General features: G+C 46.9%; 1 protein-coding gene across 2 annotated transcripts in view; it reads right to left on the reverse strand.

The window, feature by feature from the left end:
- LOC119431139 (eyes absent homolog 2-like) overlaps positions 1-18451 on the reverse strand; it is a 90291-nt gene that overhangs the window by 7106 nt on the left and 64734 nt on the right. For both annotated transcript variants that reach the window (XM_049657858.1, XM_037698612.2), the window contains exons 11-12: positions 1541-1599; positions 683-976 (exon numbers count right to left, since the gene is read on the reverse strand). In XM_049657858.1, the coding sequence (XP_049513815.1) occupies positions 683-976; positions 1541-1599 (353 nt within the window). The remainder of the gene's footprint in view (positions 1-682; positions 977-1540; positions 1600-18451) is intronic.

Here is an 18451-nt window from a genome sequence, read left to right on the forward strand (position 1 = left end):
TTGCGCTGTCACCCAAACTTTCTGAAAATTATATGTCGGTCGTTTTAGCCGTAGGACGATAACACAGGCTTTCAATCTCGGAACGTGTATGGTAGCACCTGATGATCCCTTAAAGGCGAACGGCAACGAAATCTTGGACAGCGTATGGAAAGCCTAGTTTCTGAGAGTGTACATTTAGTCCAGCCTCCATGCAAATTGTAACGTTTGAAATACCAGTGGATGCGTCAAGAAAAGCTCGCAGAAATAGACGTTTTTGATACCGAAACTGAAAAAAAAAATAATATCGGCGCCATTACCGCTCTTAAGAAAGTACGCATGACCCAGAGTGCGTGGCTTCTCAGCATAACCTTCTCCGACACCCGTAGCTTCCCGTGGCGCGCTCAGGCATCTCTGAGGCGACGTGCTGGGATTCACGTCACATCTGCTACCCACAAGGTGCACGTGTCGCCTGATTAGTTTCTCTTTAAATGCTGTTAATGAGAAAATTGGCTAATTACCAGCCCTGCACCTTTGCCAAGTTTGCTTCAATAGAAATAGAGGTTGCTCATACAACCTATTTAATCAACGTGAAATTTCATTGCAGACGGCCTTAAACGAGGTTGGTTGCAAGGCCGTCCAATAATAACTGTTTGGCAGTGCGTGCAAACCCGAAGGGGGCTCTGCAGTGTGGCGTCACGTATACCTGGAGTGTATGACGGAGAGGCATTTCATGGCGAGCGTGAGCCAGCTGTCGGTGTGGGCCTCGATCTCTCCTCGCAGCTGGAGCCACTGGTCCCGCTTGGGTCCCAGCAGGCCGGCCACGTTGGAGCGGTACTGGTTGTAGATGTCCTTGATGCGCCGGTAGCGGAAGGCCAGCTTGCGCATCCAGTCCACTCCTCCGCGCATGCCCCCGGACGAGAGGCACAGCCCGCCCGCGCCGCCCGACGCCCCGACGCCGGTGCCGGCTTGGAAGCCGTCGGCCGCGAAGTTGTAGTTGCTGCGAGGACGACAAGAAGAGACCGATGTCATCCATCGTCGTCGTCACCGTTATCATCAGCATCATAATCATCATCTCTATAATCAACCCTGAAGCAGGACAAACGGTCTCGCTCACCTAATGCTTTAAAATATCGCTGAAAAAGAAACATAAAGAGACTGCCGCTCGGCGGTATTTGTTTAAAGCGAACCTTACTTTGTGGACTCATACGGGTTCGGTGCTGCGATGGTTGGAATGTGGAGAGGATAAAAGTGGAGAGATTGAATGTGGAAAGAGGGATGTGGTGTGTATTACTGGTCTATTCAAATTCAATTTTTACACCTATTAACATGAGAAAATAGGGGACAATCGCACTCTAAAATGGTGTAGGTTCTACTTATTTTATCAACAGCAGAACAAACATATTACATTTTACATAACACTTATCGTTCCTCCTCGTAAGCGTCATGCCATAGTGACTTTTCGTGACATGAGCAGCAGGTTGACTAGCGGTTCAACATAAATATTTGCGACAAATTTCGTACTCTCGCCGTAATCTATAAATTCAGTAAGCACGTTATTTACCTAAGGTCCTGGCCATTGTCGTCCGACGCCACGTCGTCGATATGCGCCTGGTCACAGTCCTGCGAAATAGAGTGTGTAGAAAAGAAGGTCCAGTGAGAAGAGAGCCGATATCACTTCGAAAGTTTGGGAACGCCTGTGGCAGGTGCACATAACCAGCACCTGAACGGAAAGCATAACCCGTTGCAGACACCGACAAAAAAGTGACAATCCGTTGTCCGTGTCTTGCTTCGCATCAAGCGCACGGGAAGCAGCAAGCCTGCACCTACATCTCCGCGCCCACCATGGGGCTCCAACCCACGACCTTGAGATGAGCAACAACGCGCTTTACGGCGAAAGACAGTGTTTGATTGGAAGATTTTGGCTGAAATTTTCAAGAACTACATTTCCTCCCACTCATTGGCGATGCGGACAAAGCATCGCCACAATATATGTTTTCTTCTTCTTCCCACTCAATTTTGAGTAGGTTCTCATCCTCGAATTTCTAGACCACGCTCTCTCGCGCCCATTGGAAACGAGGCACGCGCCGCTCACAAGCTAAAGAGGCAGCAGCCGCACCGTCCCACGCGCGAATTCGCCGCCGGGAAACTCGAAAACGTCCTTCGTCACGCACCGCATCTCACGCCATTTGCATCCCGCTCTGGGCGGCCCGCCGATGTTTGGGGTGCACGGTTTTTCTTCCTTCCTTCCCTCCATCTTTCTTTCTGTGTTTGTTTTATCGTTCCTTTGCTCGTCCTTCTCTATAGGACGCCTCCGAAGATTTCACAAATAAATGAAAAGAAAAAAAAAAGCAAGCTAGTAAAGAGAGCGAACAAGAAACGCTGCCGGCAAAGTCAGCCAAGCGACGCAAACGGAGCGCTAGCTGCTTGCCGCCGCTGACAGGTGCCCGCCGGAATGCCCGTCCCAGCCCTGTTACATAACGGCTAGCGCTTCCCTCTGCGTTCGGTAGGCAAGGTTGTGCCGCCGGTGCGGCGTTACGTAATCTCGTATCTTGCTCCTGAAGTTAGAGCGGTCAGATACCCGCGGCACTGGAGGAGGATTCAGCTTCAGCGAGCCGCGCACTTGCAAATGTGATTCACTCGTACGCGGGATCATGGATTGTGAGCCGCGGCGAAGTATCGTAGAACTGAAACTGCGACAACTTAAGCAATACAAGAGGTATCAGGCGGTCGTTGTGGGTCACAGAGCGGTGTGTACACATTCCGGTTTAATGAAGGCGCTTGTTGCATCGCTGTTCTGTTGGAACATTCCGGCGACTTATGATTGCATCTGCGAGTATCAACACCTCGCTGCTGCAGGAGCGAGGCTCGTCAACGTCCTGCCTTGTCTCTAAGAGTGTATATCACCAGCAAGTACTCAAAATCTGATTGCTACACACGCGTCCTCTAAGACTACACGCATTCTTTACAAGACAAGCTTTGCTCACGATTACTAGTCACACTGCTTCTCTGAATATAAAGCCAGCTTTCAAAGATTCGCCTGACTTGTAATTCTGTGTACATATATCAAACAAAGTGGAAATTTTATAGGCGTCACCCCGCATAACCTGCACCTAACGACAACGAACTGCTCACAGCTCCTTCGTCTGCAAATCCCATATTTAACTACATTCATGGCGTCCTACACCGCGCGACGGTATATCGGCTGGCCACGCTGAGTTCAAAGAGTTCTTGCGTTCCTCCGCAGAAGTGCGCTTCCCCTGTTTGTGCCCGATGGGAGTGAACGTACTCCAAACTATCTATTGTCAGTTATTTTTAGTTTGATTTATCCAAACTATCTGTTGTCAATTATGGTAAATGTAGTTACTCACACAAATGAAATTCCTGTACTCCCTGCCTTCTTGAAGTGTGCGTACAGGTCACAGGACTCGCCCGCTTATGTGCGCTAGCAACAGTGAAGCAGAAAGAAGTCGCCAGCCGCAGCATTTACGAAGAGCACCATTGCTTGTGGATAAATGCTACATATTCAAGCTGTCGCGCCCGAATCAAGCTTTAAAATGTAAATGTTCAGTTTAAGCCGGTGCAGCCGGCGTTCTCTAGGCACTTTTCCTTAGTTGTTTAGAAAGCGCCTCCCTCACCATGTCTGAGCATGGCAAACAAACAAGCGTGGTGTGTAGATCACACGGTGACGATTGTGCCGGCTCAATGTTATACTTATGTTGCCGCGAAAACAGCTCACTCGAAGGAAAGCCTGCACGCTGTCATTCTCACAGTGACCAGCCTCCTCGACAGCAAAAGACGACGTCACAGGTCTTTCCAACACCGTGGGCTCCAATTGCAGTGCACATATAGCCAGCAACAACGCGAATGTAGAAAGTGAGAGAGATGGGAACGAAGAAAGGCAGGAAGTTTAACCAGACACACGTCTGATTTGCTACCCTGCACTGGGTGAAGGGATATAGGGACGAAAAAAAAGAGAAAATAGGGGAGAGATGGAGCACTTGTTGCGGGCACAGGTGAAGATGCGCAGCAACTCTCTAAACAGTCGCAGACACCTGTCATCTTGAGATACTGCTCTCGTTGCTTTCTGCACCAGCGACGCGCAGAGATTCCTGTGAAACGGGAAGCGCGCTCAAATTACCGCCGAAAAAACACCGAAAAACAAGAAGGAAAAGAAAAGGGAAAATTATCAAGTAAGGAATCAGAAGCTGACGGCTCAAGGCTTCGTAAAATTTAGATAAATTACCCATAATAGCTGCCGCTGCATAGCACTAACTTCCCACCATCGGTTTCAGCCTCCTGGAAGCGCGCTTCGCCGCCAAAATGCACGTAATGCCGTGAAGTCCACCACCTGTGACAGTTGCTTTTAGCGCGAGCTCACCACGGAGGCGCGCATGTCCTGTCTCCATAGCACCAACTCGTGTGGCCGTAGTCTTCGCATGTAGCCACCAAACAAACAGAGGTGGCATGATGAGACGAGGTCGTAACACGTATCGCCATCGCACAACGTTTCTCATCTTCGTTTTCATGCTCACACATGTCGACACGAACTTTAGCCATGAACGTGCCGGATTCTGCTTTTAATTCCTGAGCGAGGGGTGTTCAAATAATATAAATTTTGAATCAGTTCGAAAGCGGGTCTATAAAATAGACCCGCTTGATATGCACCATGTCTATAAAAAAAATACGAACACATCATTTCGGAGCGGTGACGACATGGTGATCGAAGTCCACCCAGCGACGCAAAGACAATGTTTCACTTATTTGGAAACGTACCTGCGGCCAACCCGAATGACGAACTATTTTTGGTGTGACGAACACAGCATCTCTCGCAGAAATAGTTTATTAATACAACACGTTTGTTTGGAAGCCAATGGCATCAGGAACGCCGCGTGAAGCGCACTCCTTTGGGGCACAGAGTCCATGAAGGGTTAAGTATTTTCATTTGAACTGGACTAAGAACGGACACATGAAGCGACCTTACAATGATTTTGATATCTCTAGACTCTAATATTCGTTGTTATACCGTCTGTCAGGACAGAAGCGAAAATTCATAAATATTGAATATCAAATTATTAAGCAGAATAATAAGGCTATTCGATTCGTGCCCGAAATTACTGGAGTTCGTGCAACCTATAGTCGAAACTGTTGTTCAATTGTGTTAATATGGAGACCAACAGCGAGAACAAAGGAAAGAAAAAGAAACCGCAGTTGCTTCTCGAACTTCTCAATGTGTTCATTATGAAATAATGCGTGCGTTTCTGACATTCTTCTGTTTTTCTTTCTTTTTGTTCTAACATACGTTCAATATACCTTCAGACTGTTTCCTGGCAAATATTTAAACCTGATCCCGTGTTGATTTCATTCTTAACCATTACGCGTGTTCATCACAAGATTACTATACCGCTGATTAGAGGTATTATATGTTGACGCTTCTTCCAACTTTTGCCGTGGTCACTAACGTCACATTGTAGTCACAGTGAAGAATTTGGAATACTACCAGACATCATAGCTGCGAACACGATCGTCGATCGTTCGAATCCAATCTGCGGCTGAAGTCGGTCCAGTATTTGTCACAGTACGTTCCTAAGCAATAGCTGGTGTTCACGTAGATTCGAGAATGCGGTACAACAGTTCGTGTCACGCGCGCACTCTGATTAAACACGCACTCTTACTAGGGCCATTCAATTAACCCTGCACTTCGTAAACTAGTTCCCACCAGTTCAGTGCCAGATCTTGCTCGTGCGAAAGCACACAAAACCTCCTGCACGAACGGTGCACTACCTGTGTGACGAGTGCAGGGAATCCTGTGAACTCGTCCGGAATGAGGTCTGCACTGGGTGAAACGAACAGCAACGTGCAGATGCCTCCATGTTGAACTGATGAAACGGATAGCGAAGTGCAGCACCTCGTGAGGTAGTTCAGAAAGTGCAGGGGAATCGAATGGGCCGACTATAGGATTAGAGACAACGTTCAGGAAGTTTCTTTTGCAGAAAGCGCGTCATGGGCGCCAGAGCTACAAGTCGATGACAGCGATAGGTGAACGGCAGAAATGTAAGACAACGAAGCGCGCCATTGTTGCCGCCTTTGTTGCTGCTGATGTGATTGCTTTCGGCGGTAGCTCTTCCTGCGCTCTTGTTTCTGCTGATGTTGATAACCCCATCAGCCTATCAAAACAAAATTAATTGCTAGAAAAAACTAGTTTCCCATAAGTCGAATAAATCCTGTAACTCAATAAGACTTTATCAGATTCTACCTATGTTATGAAAGTTATATTATCATATGATGGTGTTCCTAAAGGGGAATAGGGGGAATATAGGCTTCTTAAGAGAAGCCATGACGACATTGATGGTACTTACTGGAGTTCAAGCTGTACAACTGGCTGTCGAATGACAGCAAATTGTTGCCTCTGAAGGTCAATAGCTGGATATATAATGTGTCACCCCTAAAGGTCAACTTTCACGGCAGCTTAAAAGGGACGGTGATAGAGAGAAAAAGGACACAGAAAAAGCGCTGAAGTGACTACTGACAGTTTATGGAACTCTGCAAGGAATAAATAAACACGACAAGCTCGTCTGCATGCGCGCTCCTCATACTACGAGCACAGGCCCAAAATGATCGGCGTCAGTGCATGTTGGTGGGGGAAGAAGGAGGCCTGTGTTGAGTCGCCGTGACCCGAAGCAGTGAAAGATGGATCGCCACACGCTTCTACAGAGGGGCAGTGCCGGAAAAGATTACACGAAGAGCGCCAGAGTGGCTGCTCTGTTATGTGTCACCCCTACGGAGGGGCCCGGTGACGACGTTTCCTCCGGGCGGTTTAATCGACCAAAAGAAAAAAGGATGCCACCGTGAACGCATTATTGCATCGAAAACCGGCTTCCCCCGTTGCAGGAGCCCCGGTAAGCAAGGGTTCCCAGCAATTTTTCACAGAAGTCGGACTGCACACAAACAAGCGATAGCATTACTTGTATCTTGTTAAATGTATGATACTGTGCATTACATCAACTATACAACGGAGGTAGTCACGTTTACCGCTTTTATTTGCTGGTTATATTAACCAGCATAATTGTGACTTCTTCAGTTTCGTAAGCCATCATTTCTTGTTTACTTGCCGCTATATATTACTAGGAGGTCCACACGATATGTCATAAACACGGACCGCATTCTATCCTATGCTTGAATAATAATAATAATAATAATAATAATAATAATAATAATAATAATAATAATAATAATAATAATAATAATAATAATAATAATAATAATAATAAAAGCATACTAATAGCGGGAGTGCGCATCCATCTCACCAAAGTCGTTTCAACGAAGGAAGGAAGGAAAGAGTGGAGAAGGAAAGGCAGGGAGGTTAACCAGTTCAGCACAACCGATTTGCTACCCTACACATGGGAGCGGGATGGGGGACAATGAAAGATGGGAAGGAGAGAGAGCAGCGAAATTCCTGCTACACTTACACTACTTTACTTTGCCCCCTTTTTCATCATTAACTTTAAAAAACAAATCGCATCCTTTTTGTTGTTGTTTTTTTTTTCAGGCCATAGAAGTTCTAGCCTAATGCTCGCGGGGGAAATAGAAATTGGGAAGTTTCCGCGGGCAGGAAAAACAAAAAAGGAAGAACTTGATTTCTGGTGTTTCAGTGCGTAGGAGACGCTAATAAATGAAGTGATATCTGAAGTCTGAACTCCCAAGCTCCGACCAAATCACTGATTTACTCCTTAATAGGTGTTTATTTAACCTTTGTCACTTATTAACGGCACACATCAATCGGCAATTGATAGCGTCATCCAGATATAAAGAGCTGTGTAACCTGTGCGTATTTTTTTTTTTCATCTGTACGCATGTTCATACTGGATTGCAACGCGGCCCGTTAATGTGTTCGAAACTCGGTCATTACACGCGTGTGTCGAGACTCTGTAGTGTGTGGTGCAACTTGCCCTCGCCTTTATTGTTGTGTTTCACTGTTGCTATGACTACGTGCGTGCTTAACTTACGTTTTTCATCCAACTCCACTCTAGATTTTCTGTGATATAACACTCCTCACTTTACAAAATTTTTTCGTTACTATTATGTGAAGTCGAGTAGCCGTCACCATTATAGGTGAGGAAATATTTTTTATTTTATTTTTATTGCACCGAAAAAGGAAAAAAATAAAGATGACCAGTCTCACACGTGTCGTACGGGTAATTTTTTAAAGTGCGTTTACACAATCTCTAATATTTTCGCACAATTCCGGCTCTTGATCCGAAAGAAATACAACTCTTCAACGTCTTTCAATGCAGTAAAGTAGTTTCCCTCGTGCTCCCTCGAGTTTCCTCACGACTTAATTGCCCTATTAGTCGAAAGCTAAAAATTGGCAGGCAGCGGCAAGACAAAAAGAAGTAGCTTGGCGGCACTTTCCACCATGCACTCTTAATACTGATATCAACCATTCATCCATCCATATGGGTCCATGCGTTTGTCACAAGAGACCTTACGGCTTATGCTATCCTAAATGGTGTCTGGTCGAATGCACCGGCATCATCCTACGCACCCTCCAAGACAGGTGCTCGGACCTTAGCAGGGAGAAAGCCGGAGAAAGGGAAGAGACTTCCTCCATAGGGATATAAATAAGCGAATCCGAGGAGCTTAATTAAACTTAGCAGTTAACTTCATCTATATTTCCTTGGCTTCATTGTACGTTGCTTCGTAGGGTTGTGACTTCCTCCATAAATAGTACGCATTGATTCTATAGCCGCCCCCATAACGCTGCACTGTGAAAACCTGCACGTTATGTCCTCATCCGCTTATCTCCAGCTCGCTAACAGAGATGCACCGTTGAAACCGGGGAACACAACAACAATTAGACAACACTATTCATACTAACGAGACCCCGAACATAGAGTTTCCCACTTTAATTACAAGAGATTGTTGAGCTTCCAAGGGAATAATTGGTTAGTACATGGACTTGTCTCATCTTCGTGCTTGTAGCTGGAGACGTTCTTGTGGCTTTTTTTACTGCATTTGGTCTGCATTTAATGGCCTAAATTACGAAACAATCCTTATACGCTTTGAAACGTAGAATGCAGCAAGACTGTGCGCAAGTGCAGAATTATTCCAAATTGGTACAGTTTTTTGTAGAACATTATAGATTTACGAAGTCACAAAGCCGTTTGAAGAAAGAAGGACGAAGATTAGGCAAATCCGTGTACTAACAATCTTTGCCATGCCGGATGAACCACCCTCTAGTAATTTTTGTAGCCTCTCTATGGTCACCAATTTGCGAAAACAACCGCCAATCAAAACAGCGTGAACGTTCTCGATATGTCTATCCCATTGGCCTAGAGATGGAGCTAGCGTCCTCGCTGTGTGCGGCCTGAAAGCGAAGTTGGCGGCGCTCCACGAAACATGGGCGGCGATTATCGACTGCCCGGGGTTCCCGCCCTTGGATAGGGGCCGAGTCCCACGCACGGGGTGCCTCCCCCTTTTCGAGCGGCGTTCTAACCCTGGCGGTGCCATGATGGCGCCACGCCCTCCCAATCCTGCTTTGAAATGTGCACCCTCCCCTTTATTCTATTATTTCTTTCTTTCCTCCTTCGGTATCAAAAGCGCGAAGCTGGAAGAGAGTGCGTACTGTTTTCAGCACATTTCAATTTCCGTCTGACATGTTTGCGCTCCACTCTGCAATGAAATTAAACTAAGCAATACTTTTTTTGAAACAGTGGCGAAAACGTGAAGATCTCCGCTGTGAGAATGGAAAGTTATATATTGTATTTTGCTGGTAGTTTCAAGAAGTGCAACTGCAGGAGCAGGTCGATACTGTTGTCGGCAAGTTCAACAAATCATGGAGGACTTGCAGTAATGGAATCTTGCAAAATAATGAAAGAGGCGGTTTTAGCAAGCAGCAGCGCGCATTTTCCTAAATGCTTGTGGATGTCAGGGAGAGTGCTCGACGTGGCGAGCTGAACGCAGCGAAATTTCTTTCTACAGACAATTTTATTTCTCTTCGTGGCCACTTGCGTGCAGCTAGACGCCTACTTGCTGTTCAAAACGCTGCCTTACTGCTTCTCGGGCTGGTACCGGTAGTGTCCGTTTCATATCCAAGTGGGAAGTGTGATTGCAACCCCTGTGGCACAAAGCAAGCACATCGGACCCAAGCACACAAGGCACCCCGCCGCGCCTGTCGGACAAATTCTGCACGTACGCAATAGGCTTCTGGGCAAAGCAGCGCATTTATATAGAAAGAAGACGTTACGAGGTTGCTTGCAAGGAAATCATAAGCGGTTGTATTAAAAGGCGCGGCGATATATGGGACGCTGTGCATACGAATAGGCATTGAACAACGCAGAGCAGCGGAAGGAAGTTTTCGGGTGCTTCTATATACGGCTGCTGCCGGCTTTTTATGCATACGCAAAACAAGCTTGCGGATATTTCGCATGCGGGTTCGAATCAAGACGAGCCGAAAACGAAAAAGCAGGCAGGAGTTGGGGACTCGGGAAATAGCAGGAAGGGGGAAGGGGGGGGGGGGGGGTTAGGTTAGAGAAGAGGAATAATATAAATGCATTTACCGGTCTGCCTGGACGCTATTTGTGTATTTCCGCGACCAGTGATTGTTCCGCCAGCTGCATGAATGCGCACAGAGTTATCGGCTCGCTCGAGCGCACAGAACGGGTCTCACTTCCTCGGTGCAAATCGAAGAGACGGGCGCTGCATAATTAATCATTTCCATGTTTGTTTATTACAATTATCCGCGCCTGTGGTATACGCTCGCAGCATGTGCGCCTAGAGGTCGGTCGCGGCTGCGCCAACCGCGTTTTGTGGCGTTTTAAGTAGAGGTGGACTATAGAAATGATCCGAGTTTTGTGGGCATACATGACGTATTGCGATGTCAAAATCCAATAAAACGAATACATATACCGCACCCTTTTTCCTCGCTGTGCGTGAGTTTTAACATAACCGAATTCTCCATTGGTCCTATTGAGTATTTTCTACAGCTTGTCTACAGACAAGTCGCACAAGCTTGTCTTTAGCAGTCTAAGAATGTGGGACCTTACACTTTTGGTGAACTATTATCGATATGATCTGTATGCCCAAATCCTTGTAGATTCTCTAAAGACTTTATATATCCGTATAGCCTTTACATTTTAGCAACTATTGTTTATGGAAAGACCGTCGAAAAACCACATGGATTGGTATATAGACTGTCTATATACTTTGGCTTAGCACTTTTTATCGACTCTTGATTGACTCTTAACGACAGTACCACCGTGCGACTGTCAAGAGAGAGAGAAGGTCTTAACTAAACGACGACGGTCGTTGCCCTTGGGGAAGGTTAAGACAAGAAACAGCCGCGGGCGCCCTCCCTGTTTTGTAACAGTGTGTCTGCAATAATTACAACGCAAACTCTAATTGCATCCAACAGCCGCGTTACTGTTCCAAGGGCGGCAAACGGCACGACACCTTGGGCATATCTATGTGCTCGCGTGCCGAAAGCGGCGGCGTTACTGAGTGTCCACACACAGCAGCAACACTGCGAAACCAGTTTCTGTTCGCGGCTCCGCTTTGCTGGCCCGGCACAAACTGGTCCAAGGGCGCAACGCTGCTGGGACTGCTCGTGCCGCGGGGCGACGACATCGCTCATTCGTGCGCTTGAAGTGCACAGTGAGCAAACTCGAATGACGTGTGCCTGTAGTTAAGTGCACTCGAGCAGAAGCCGTACAGGCGCAGTTCGCTGAATAAGGAGCCCACTGCGAATTCACTTTCGTTTGTTTTCTTCTGTGAGAGGGGAGCAGCATGCACATCTAGATTATTCGGTAGTACACGATTACAGCTAACAAAGCCTAGACTACAGACTAGGACTAGGACAGCATTGTCAAGTGGGCTGACACGAAGCAATGTTTTGAAGGGCCACAAAACTTAAATTGTGGGGTTAAACGTCCCGAAACCCGACAGGGGATAATGAGGGACGCCGTAGTGGCGGACTCCGGGTTATTATTGACCGCCTGGTGTTCTGTCACGTGAACCAAATGCACGGCACGCAAGTGTTTTAGCATGCTCCCGGCGCGCGGGGTTGGAAACCGCGACCTCGTGGTCAGCAGCAGAGCTAATACAGCGGCTGGGTTACAATAAGGAAATCTTACAGCGAAAGCTGTATATGGCTAGGGGAAACTAAAAACCGTTTGTCCCATGTTTCGCTAAATGCCTCCATTGGCTGCGCCATAAGTTACGTCGTTCTCTACGTCACACCCAAGCGCACGCGCCATTGTCAGCGCCGTTAGTGACGTCGTTCTCAGCGTCGTAGCCAAGCACGCGCGCCTGCTCTGCCCGCAACGCCGCCTCTTTGGCTCGCCGTTGTCACATGCGTTCGATATCTCGAGTTAGCTCGACGTCGTTACGGTGGCTAGATGGGTCATCTAGCCACCGTAACGACGTGGTTAGCAGCATCCGCCCGCCATTGGCGCTTGCGTTCCACTTCGCGATTTGAACGTGGACGTTTTGTCGCAGCCAAAGCCAAAGTGCCGCTCGAGAAACTCCCGCCGAAAGCGGGCGTTGGCCCCGGCGAACGCGTTCCCGCCATTGCCACGTTGACCCTTGTCTGCCCGCAACGCCGCCTCTTTGGCTCGCCGTTGTCGCATGCGTTAGATATCTCGAGTTAGCTCGGCGTCGTAGTTAGCAGCATCCGCCCGCAATTGGCGCTTCCGTTCCACTAGAAACACAAACATGTAACCAATAATTGAGAAACGCTTCAATACAGCGTCGGGATTAACCCACTGCTAAACACTGGGGACGCACTTTTCAGCTTCGCTGGTTAACCATCTATAGACCTACACCATGTTTGTAAACAGCGGTAGGCACCGTCGATATATTTTAGACCCTATAGACCTACACCATGTTTGTAAACAGCGGTAGGCACCGTCGATATATTTTAGACCCTATAGCGACGTCGCGTAGGCTCCGCCCAACGTTTGGCTCCGCCCACGTTCGCCGCCACCGCTTGCACGCGCGGATGGCGCATCTTTTTTTAATGGGGTGGGGGAGCTACAACCACGATTTCCTTTATGAAGCACACAGTAGTGGCGGCGCCGGATTTAGTTTGACTACATGAGATTCTTTAATGTGCACCCAGTGCACGTTCTTGCATCTCGCCCCCATCGGGATACGGCCGAACGAGACGCTAGGCCTAGCTGGTTGACCGCCGCAGTGACGGCCGACAGCGCTTGCGACCTGGCCTGCTGCTCATCATTGTGCGCTTATTTTTGACAACACGATTAACGTGGGCTTAAATGAATTGGTTTTGTTGGTGTCGTTGGTGCGAATAGCAAACGAAACGTAGTACTTGCAAGCCAGCCGAGCCGCCTCGCTGAGACGGCCGATGCCAATTGGTTCCCGTCTGCGAGGCGAAATGCCGTTCGCGCCACTGGTTTAGTACGGGACGCTGCTTTACGAAACACGCGCAAATTCGAGATATTTTTTTCTATTAAGCGCTATTTCATGTTAAGAACAAGCTGCAGCCGATTTCTACGTCGCCGTGAGCGGTGATAGAAGCGATCGCCTCGGTGATGGGACCGGCGAGGTACCGGCTCTACGGCGACGCCGCCTGTGTAGGCCCGCGCTATGTGAGCTAGCTGTTGTACGCGGCCGTCCGACCGCTCCAACTCTGTACTAACACTGTACATTTTGTTTCGCGCTCGAAATTTAACTGACACGTTTAGGCGCGTTTATGACTTCCACACTGCAATAAACGCAGATGTTACCCTGCTGCCTGCGTATGTGAACGTGTGATAGGATATTTACACTGCTGGGGGCTCAATTCTTTGAGATGAAAACAAATTCGAATGTGACGTGTTTTGTGGGGCATCCGCTCGCTCGACCTACATTCAAGGCTAATCCTAATCTAGCTTTCCCACAGTGCGGCAAGCAATTATAATGGCACGCTAATAACGATCCTAAGATCGTATATGATCCTAAGATCGTAACGATCCTAAGATCGGCTAATGCATGCCAATCAAAATAAAAGAGAAGCTTAACGGTTACGAAATGTATTGCGCATAATGGATGATCTGGTATCATAAATCCAACTTTCGCTTTTTACCGCGGCGGCCCATTGCTTGCGACGGTTTTCATCAACAGGAAACCTATGAAAACTTTAGTCTCTTGCGTATTTCGACGCAACTCAGCTCGTCCACATACTGCGTTTCTTTCATTGTAAAATCATAGAATAAAGACCTCACAGATGGAACCGCACAACCACCCGCGAAACCCAGCGGCTGCTGTGGTAGGCGCGACACGGGCGGCGGCTCGGCGGCGGAGTGCCTACCAAGCGAAACTAAATTCCGACGACAGCGCCACCGCATTTTCGTGACGTAGCTCCGTGGTGTAGGTCTATAAGGAGTGCTTGGGTGGTGCTTTTTTAAATAGTATTGACACCTAAATTCGGTGGAGTTGTACCACACGCTTCCCGCACACTTGGCGAGAAAGGAGGTTGGAAAACACTTTAGAGTTATCTTAATTTGATACTAAAGTTGGGGTCCCGAAATGCCACACCTCACGTCATCGGTATTATGGTGATGTCATGACCCAGAGTGAAATTTGCTGGCGCCATGTAGCAATAGGTAGCGTCCAAATCCAGCCACCGGCGATCGCTTCCTTGGTGTAACAGACACATACAGTATATCGAATGTGATGCACGTGCGGATTGGATGCGCCGGAAGCAATTGCCGAGCCGGAAACACGTCATAGCCGCCATATTTTGTACATCACTTGTAAGACTAGGCATGACGACGCTGCTCATCAAAAATAAACAAGAGTGCTACGTGCATTGCTTTCTGGGTGGGCTCACGCGTGGCAGCCGCAGCAATCGCAGAATCTGAATGAGATAATGTATGATGACGTGATAACGCATTCACCTTCATAGATACCGCAAGCAAAACTGGTTCCTAGAAGCAAGTAGTCCAGAAAATTATTTAAGACGTTATGGCGCTAGCCAGTATTAAATGCGAAGCATTTCTTGGCAAACATTTGCTACTTTGACAGTATCTATCGATCTATATATATCCTGCCGCCTACGACTTTCTGCTCTCATGGTCGTTTCGTTAACTTGGTATGTACCACAATTGGCATACTATGACAAGAGTATAGACGAACATAAATGATATGTCATCACATGCGTGTCATGTAGGTCATGACAATGACCCAGCGAAAAAGATTAACAGTCAAAAACCACTGAAATGGGTTCGGACGCAGGCACTAAGTGAAGGAAACACTACAGGATGCTCGTAGAAGTGATAGTCTTCAGCATGACTCAGCAAAAATGACAATAACTCAGCGAAAAAAGATTAACACTCAAAAACCACTTGAATGGGTTCGCATGGGGAACTAGATGAAGGAAAAGGTCAAGGTTGTTGGTCGAGGTAATAGTCATGACCGTGACCGAGAAAAAACGACAATGACTCATCAAAAAAATATTAACACTAAAAAAAAACACTGAAATGAGTTCGGACGTCGGTACTAAGTGAAGGAAACACTAAAGGATGGTGGTAGAAGCCATAGTCATGAGCATGACAGCAAAAATGACAATGACTCAGCGACAAAAGATTAACACTCAAAAACCACTAAAATGGGTTCTGACTTGTGTACTAAGTGAAGGAAACACTAAGGGATGGTGGTAGAAGTCATAGTCATGAGCATGAGCATGACTCAGCAAAAATGACAATGACTCAGCAAAAAAAGATTAACACGGGTTCGAATGTGCTACTAAGTGAAGGAAAAGGCTAAAGATTGATGGTCGAAGTCATAGTCATGAGCATGACTAGGACTTTCTCCTTAAGGTCTCTTAGGCCTAGCTAAATAGACTCCTTAGGACTCATGACATGCGTGTCATGTACGTCATGAAACAGCCGCCTAAGTCTTGGTGCTCTCATGGTAGTTTCGTTAACTTGGTAGGCTTCCCGCACACTGCTTTACATAACATCGATTCCCACAGGGCGTGGGATCTGCCGAATTCTTTGTTTGTTTGTTTGTTTAGGTTTAGATGGTTAGGATCTTTCCTTAACAAAAAAACACAAAAACATAAAAAGAGACAATTCGAAAATGTCATGACAGCACTTCTTTAATCTGAAGAAGAAGTAAACTTTATTTAAAGAGCCGGCACTTTGCTTTTAGTGGCCTCAGGTCAGGTCAATCTGAACCAAATCAGTAAGTTAGGGTTCTCGAAGTCAGTCTTCATAAGCTACAAAAGACGGGAAAACGGGAGACGTAGCGTTGAGATTTATGCACCATCTTCATGACGTGATGGACTTAATACCGTATACTCAGGGTTACACATCTATAAGTACTTGATTATGAAAAAAAGCTTACATTCCAAATGAAAGTGAACAGACGCTCAATTTGGCATATTTTCATAGCATTTCCTGCCTAAAGAAATAGCCCAGGTGCACGAGAACTGCAGCGATATTTATGACGTCACGCTATCGTCGCCCAAGCTGCGGTTTAAAGAAGTTTGACTCATCGTATTTTGTTTTTCTGATAATTAAATTCTTGAAGCTGTAGACATGGAAACCAGGTATAAAAGTACACTGCCAGCAGTAATTTATTTTAATTTTCGCCCTTGTTGCCCATTTAATGTATTAAGGTGACGATGGCGAAGCAGATGGTGGTAATATAATAACTTGGACTTCGTCAAGATCTTTTTTTTTTTTTTAACCACGGAGCTGTTTAAGCCGGCCGTAAGTTGTGCCGCCAGCCGCAAAAACCTCGCCGAGCTATGACGTCACTGCGTTGCCTAGCAACCTCATACCAGCTGTGGAATAGCTTCGCCGAGCTGGGGGAGAGAGAGCTGAGAGAGAGTGAAAGCAGATTATAAAAATAGCATCGTGCCGCATAGCGGCAATGCCACCTAGAAAAAGGTGGCATTGATAGCGGATGCGAGGTGGAGAGGAGGAGTAAGGCATGTGGTAGTGGGACGCGTAGAGCTGCTGCCCACGACGATCGCTTTCCCCCCCCCCCCCCCGTTCGCGTCGAACGCGCCTGGTGTCCGTGACTGCAGCCGATGCCTCTGGCAGCGGCTCGGCGGATTTCGACCTGAGAACTAGGCACTAGTCGCTTCCGAAAGACTGAAGCGAGAGCTAGGGAAGCTGAAAGCAAGTGTCGCAGAAGAGAACATCCCGAGATTTAGATTGAGGGAAGCCGAGAGTTCGCGTAGGCGAAGAAATGAAGATCCGGAGGCTTGTGAACGTGGCAGGTTGAATTCACAGCGATACTACGCAGAACATCGTGAAGAAATCCTAAGCGCCAGGAAACAAAGTGTGTGGTTTGCCATTACATTACTAGGCTTTCCCTAACTCCGCTGGTCTCTGGTGTTAGCGGTAGCAGGGCTACGCATATTTTTTCTCTCTCTTTTTTTTTTTTTTTTTTTTTTTACAGAAGTAGGTGTTGCTCCTTTCGGCTCCCGGTGTACATTTCTACACCTTCGCAGCAAGGAGACTATCATAATCATGTCTTCCTGGCAGTAATATAGCTTGAATACAAGTTTATTGTTTACTTTTTTTTTTTCGTTCGGAACCCTCCCGCTAGACATATTAAAACATATGGTTACAAATGCAGAAGCAGAATCCCGATTACTCTGGGAGGAAGTGAGTTTCATTGAAGGCTCCCGTGAGGCCGTTGTTGCCTTTGTCTTAGTCAGTGGACTAGTTAACTGGGTTTTGATAGCGGCATTGGCGGCCTTGTGCAGCGTTGAAGCACACCAAACCAGTTCTTGCGCAGAATCAGGCACACTGGCACAGTTATAGAAGATAAATCTATCGAGCAAATGACATTTATAGACGAGGAAAGATTTAATAGTTAAGAGGAGCGTCTCGTTTTACGGACCTCTTTCAAAACACATCAACTAGCTTCGCTGCACTGCATCTGTTACCTTGTGTTTGTTGGTATTTTCCTTTCTTTTTCTCCGCAACGGTGCTGGCGGCCGTCTTTGCATAGTCCGACGTTATTGTCGCAAGCAGGCGGCAGTTGTTTGAGCGGACAAGCGGCGGTTACCTGCTAAGCTGCAGACATCGCGGTTGCGTCCAGCATCACAGAGACGATCACAAACTGTCGACAATCTAACAACCATTCGAACGCATAGAACACCAACCATAATATTGTTTTACGCATCAATGATTCGTCGCAGTATGTATATGTGTGCTGTGAATAAGCGTTTCGGAATGAAGAGTACATCAAAACGCGTGCTAAGCGTGCAATAAGCGATTGCTTTAGATGAAAATGTGTCGTTGATAGCGCGTGTGTGGCATCTTCATATCTTCTCTTTGCTGTCGTCTGCTATCGAGTAGGAGTCTATCACGTAGCACGTAGTAAGAGATAACTATCTTCATTTATTTTGAGCGATCGGACAGACCTCGTTCGCGCGACTACTGTTTATATACAAAATCGTTACCTTTGCTGTCCAGATAGTTAAAGTAAAATTTATACTTTAGAAACTGAGTTA

The sequence above is a fragment of the Dermacentor silvarum genome, chromosome 10 (genome assembly GCF_013339745.2).
Source record: "Dermacentor silvarum isolate Dsil-2018 chromosome 10, BIME_Dsil_1.4, whole genome shotgun sequence".
NCBI classification, from domain to species: Eukaryota; Metazoa; Arthropoda; class Arachnida; order Ixodida; family Ixodidae; genus Dermacentor; species Dermacentor silvarum.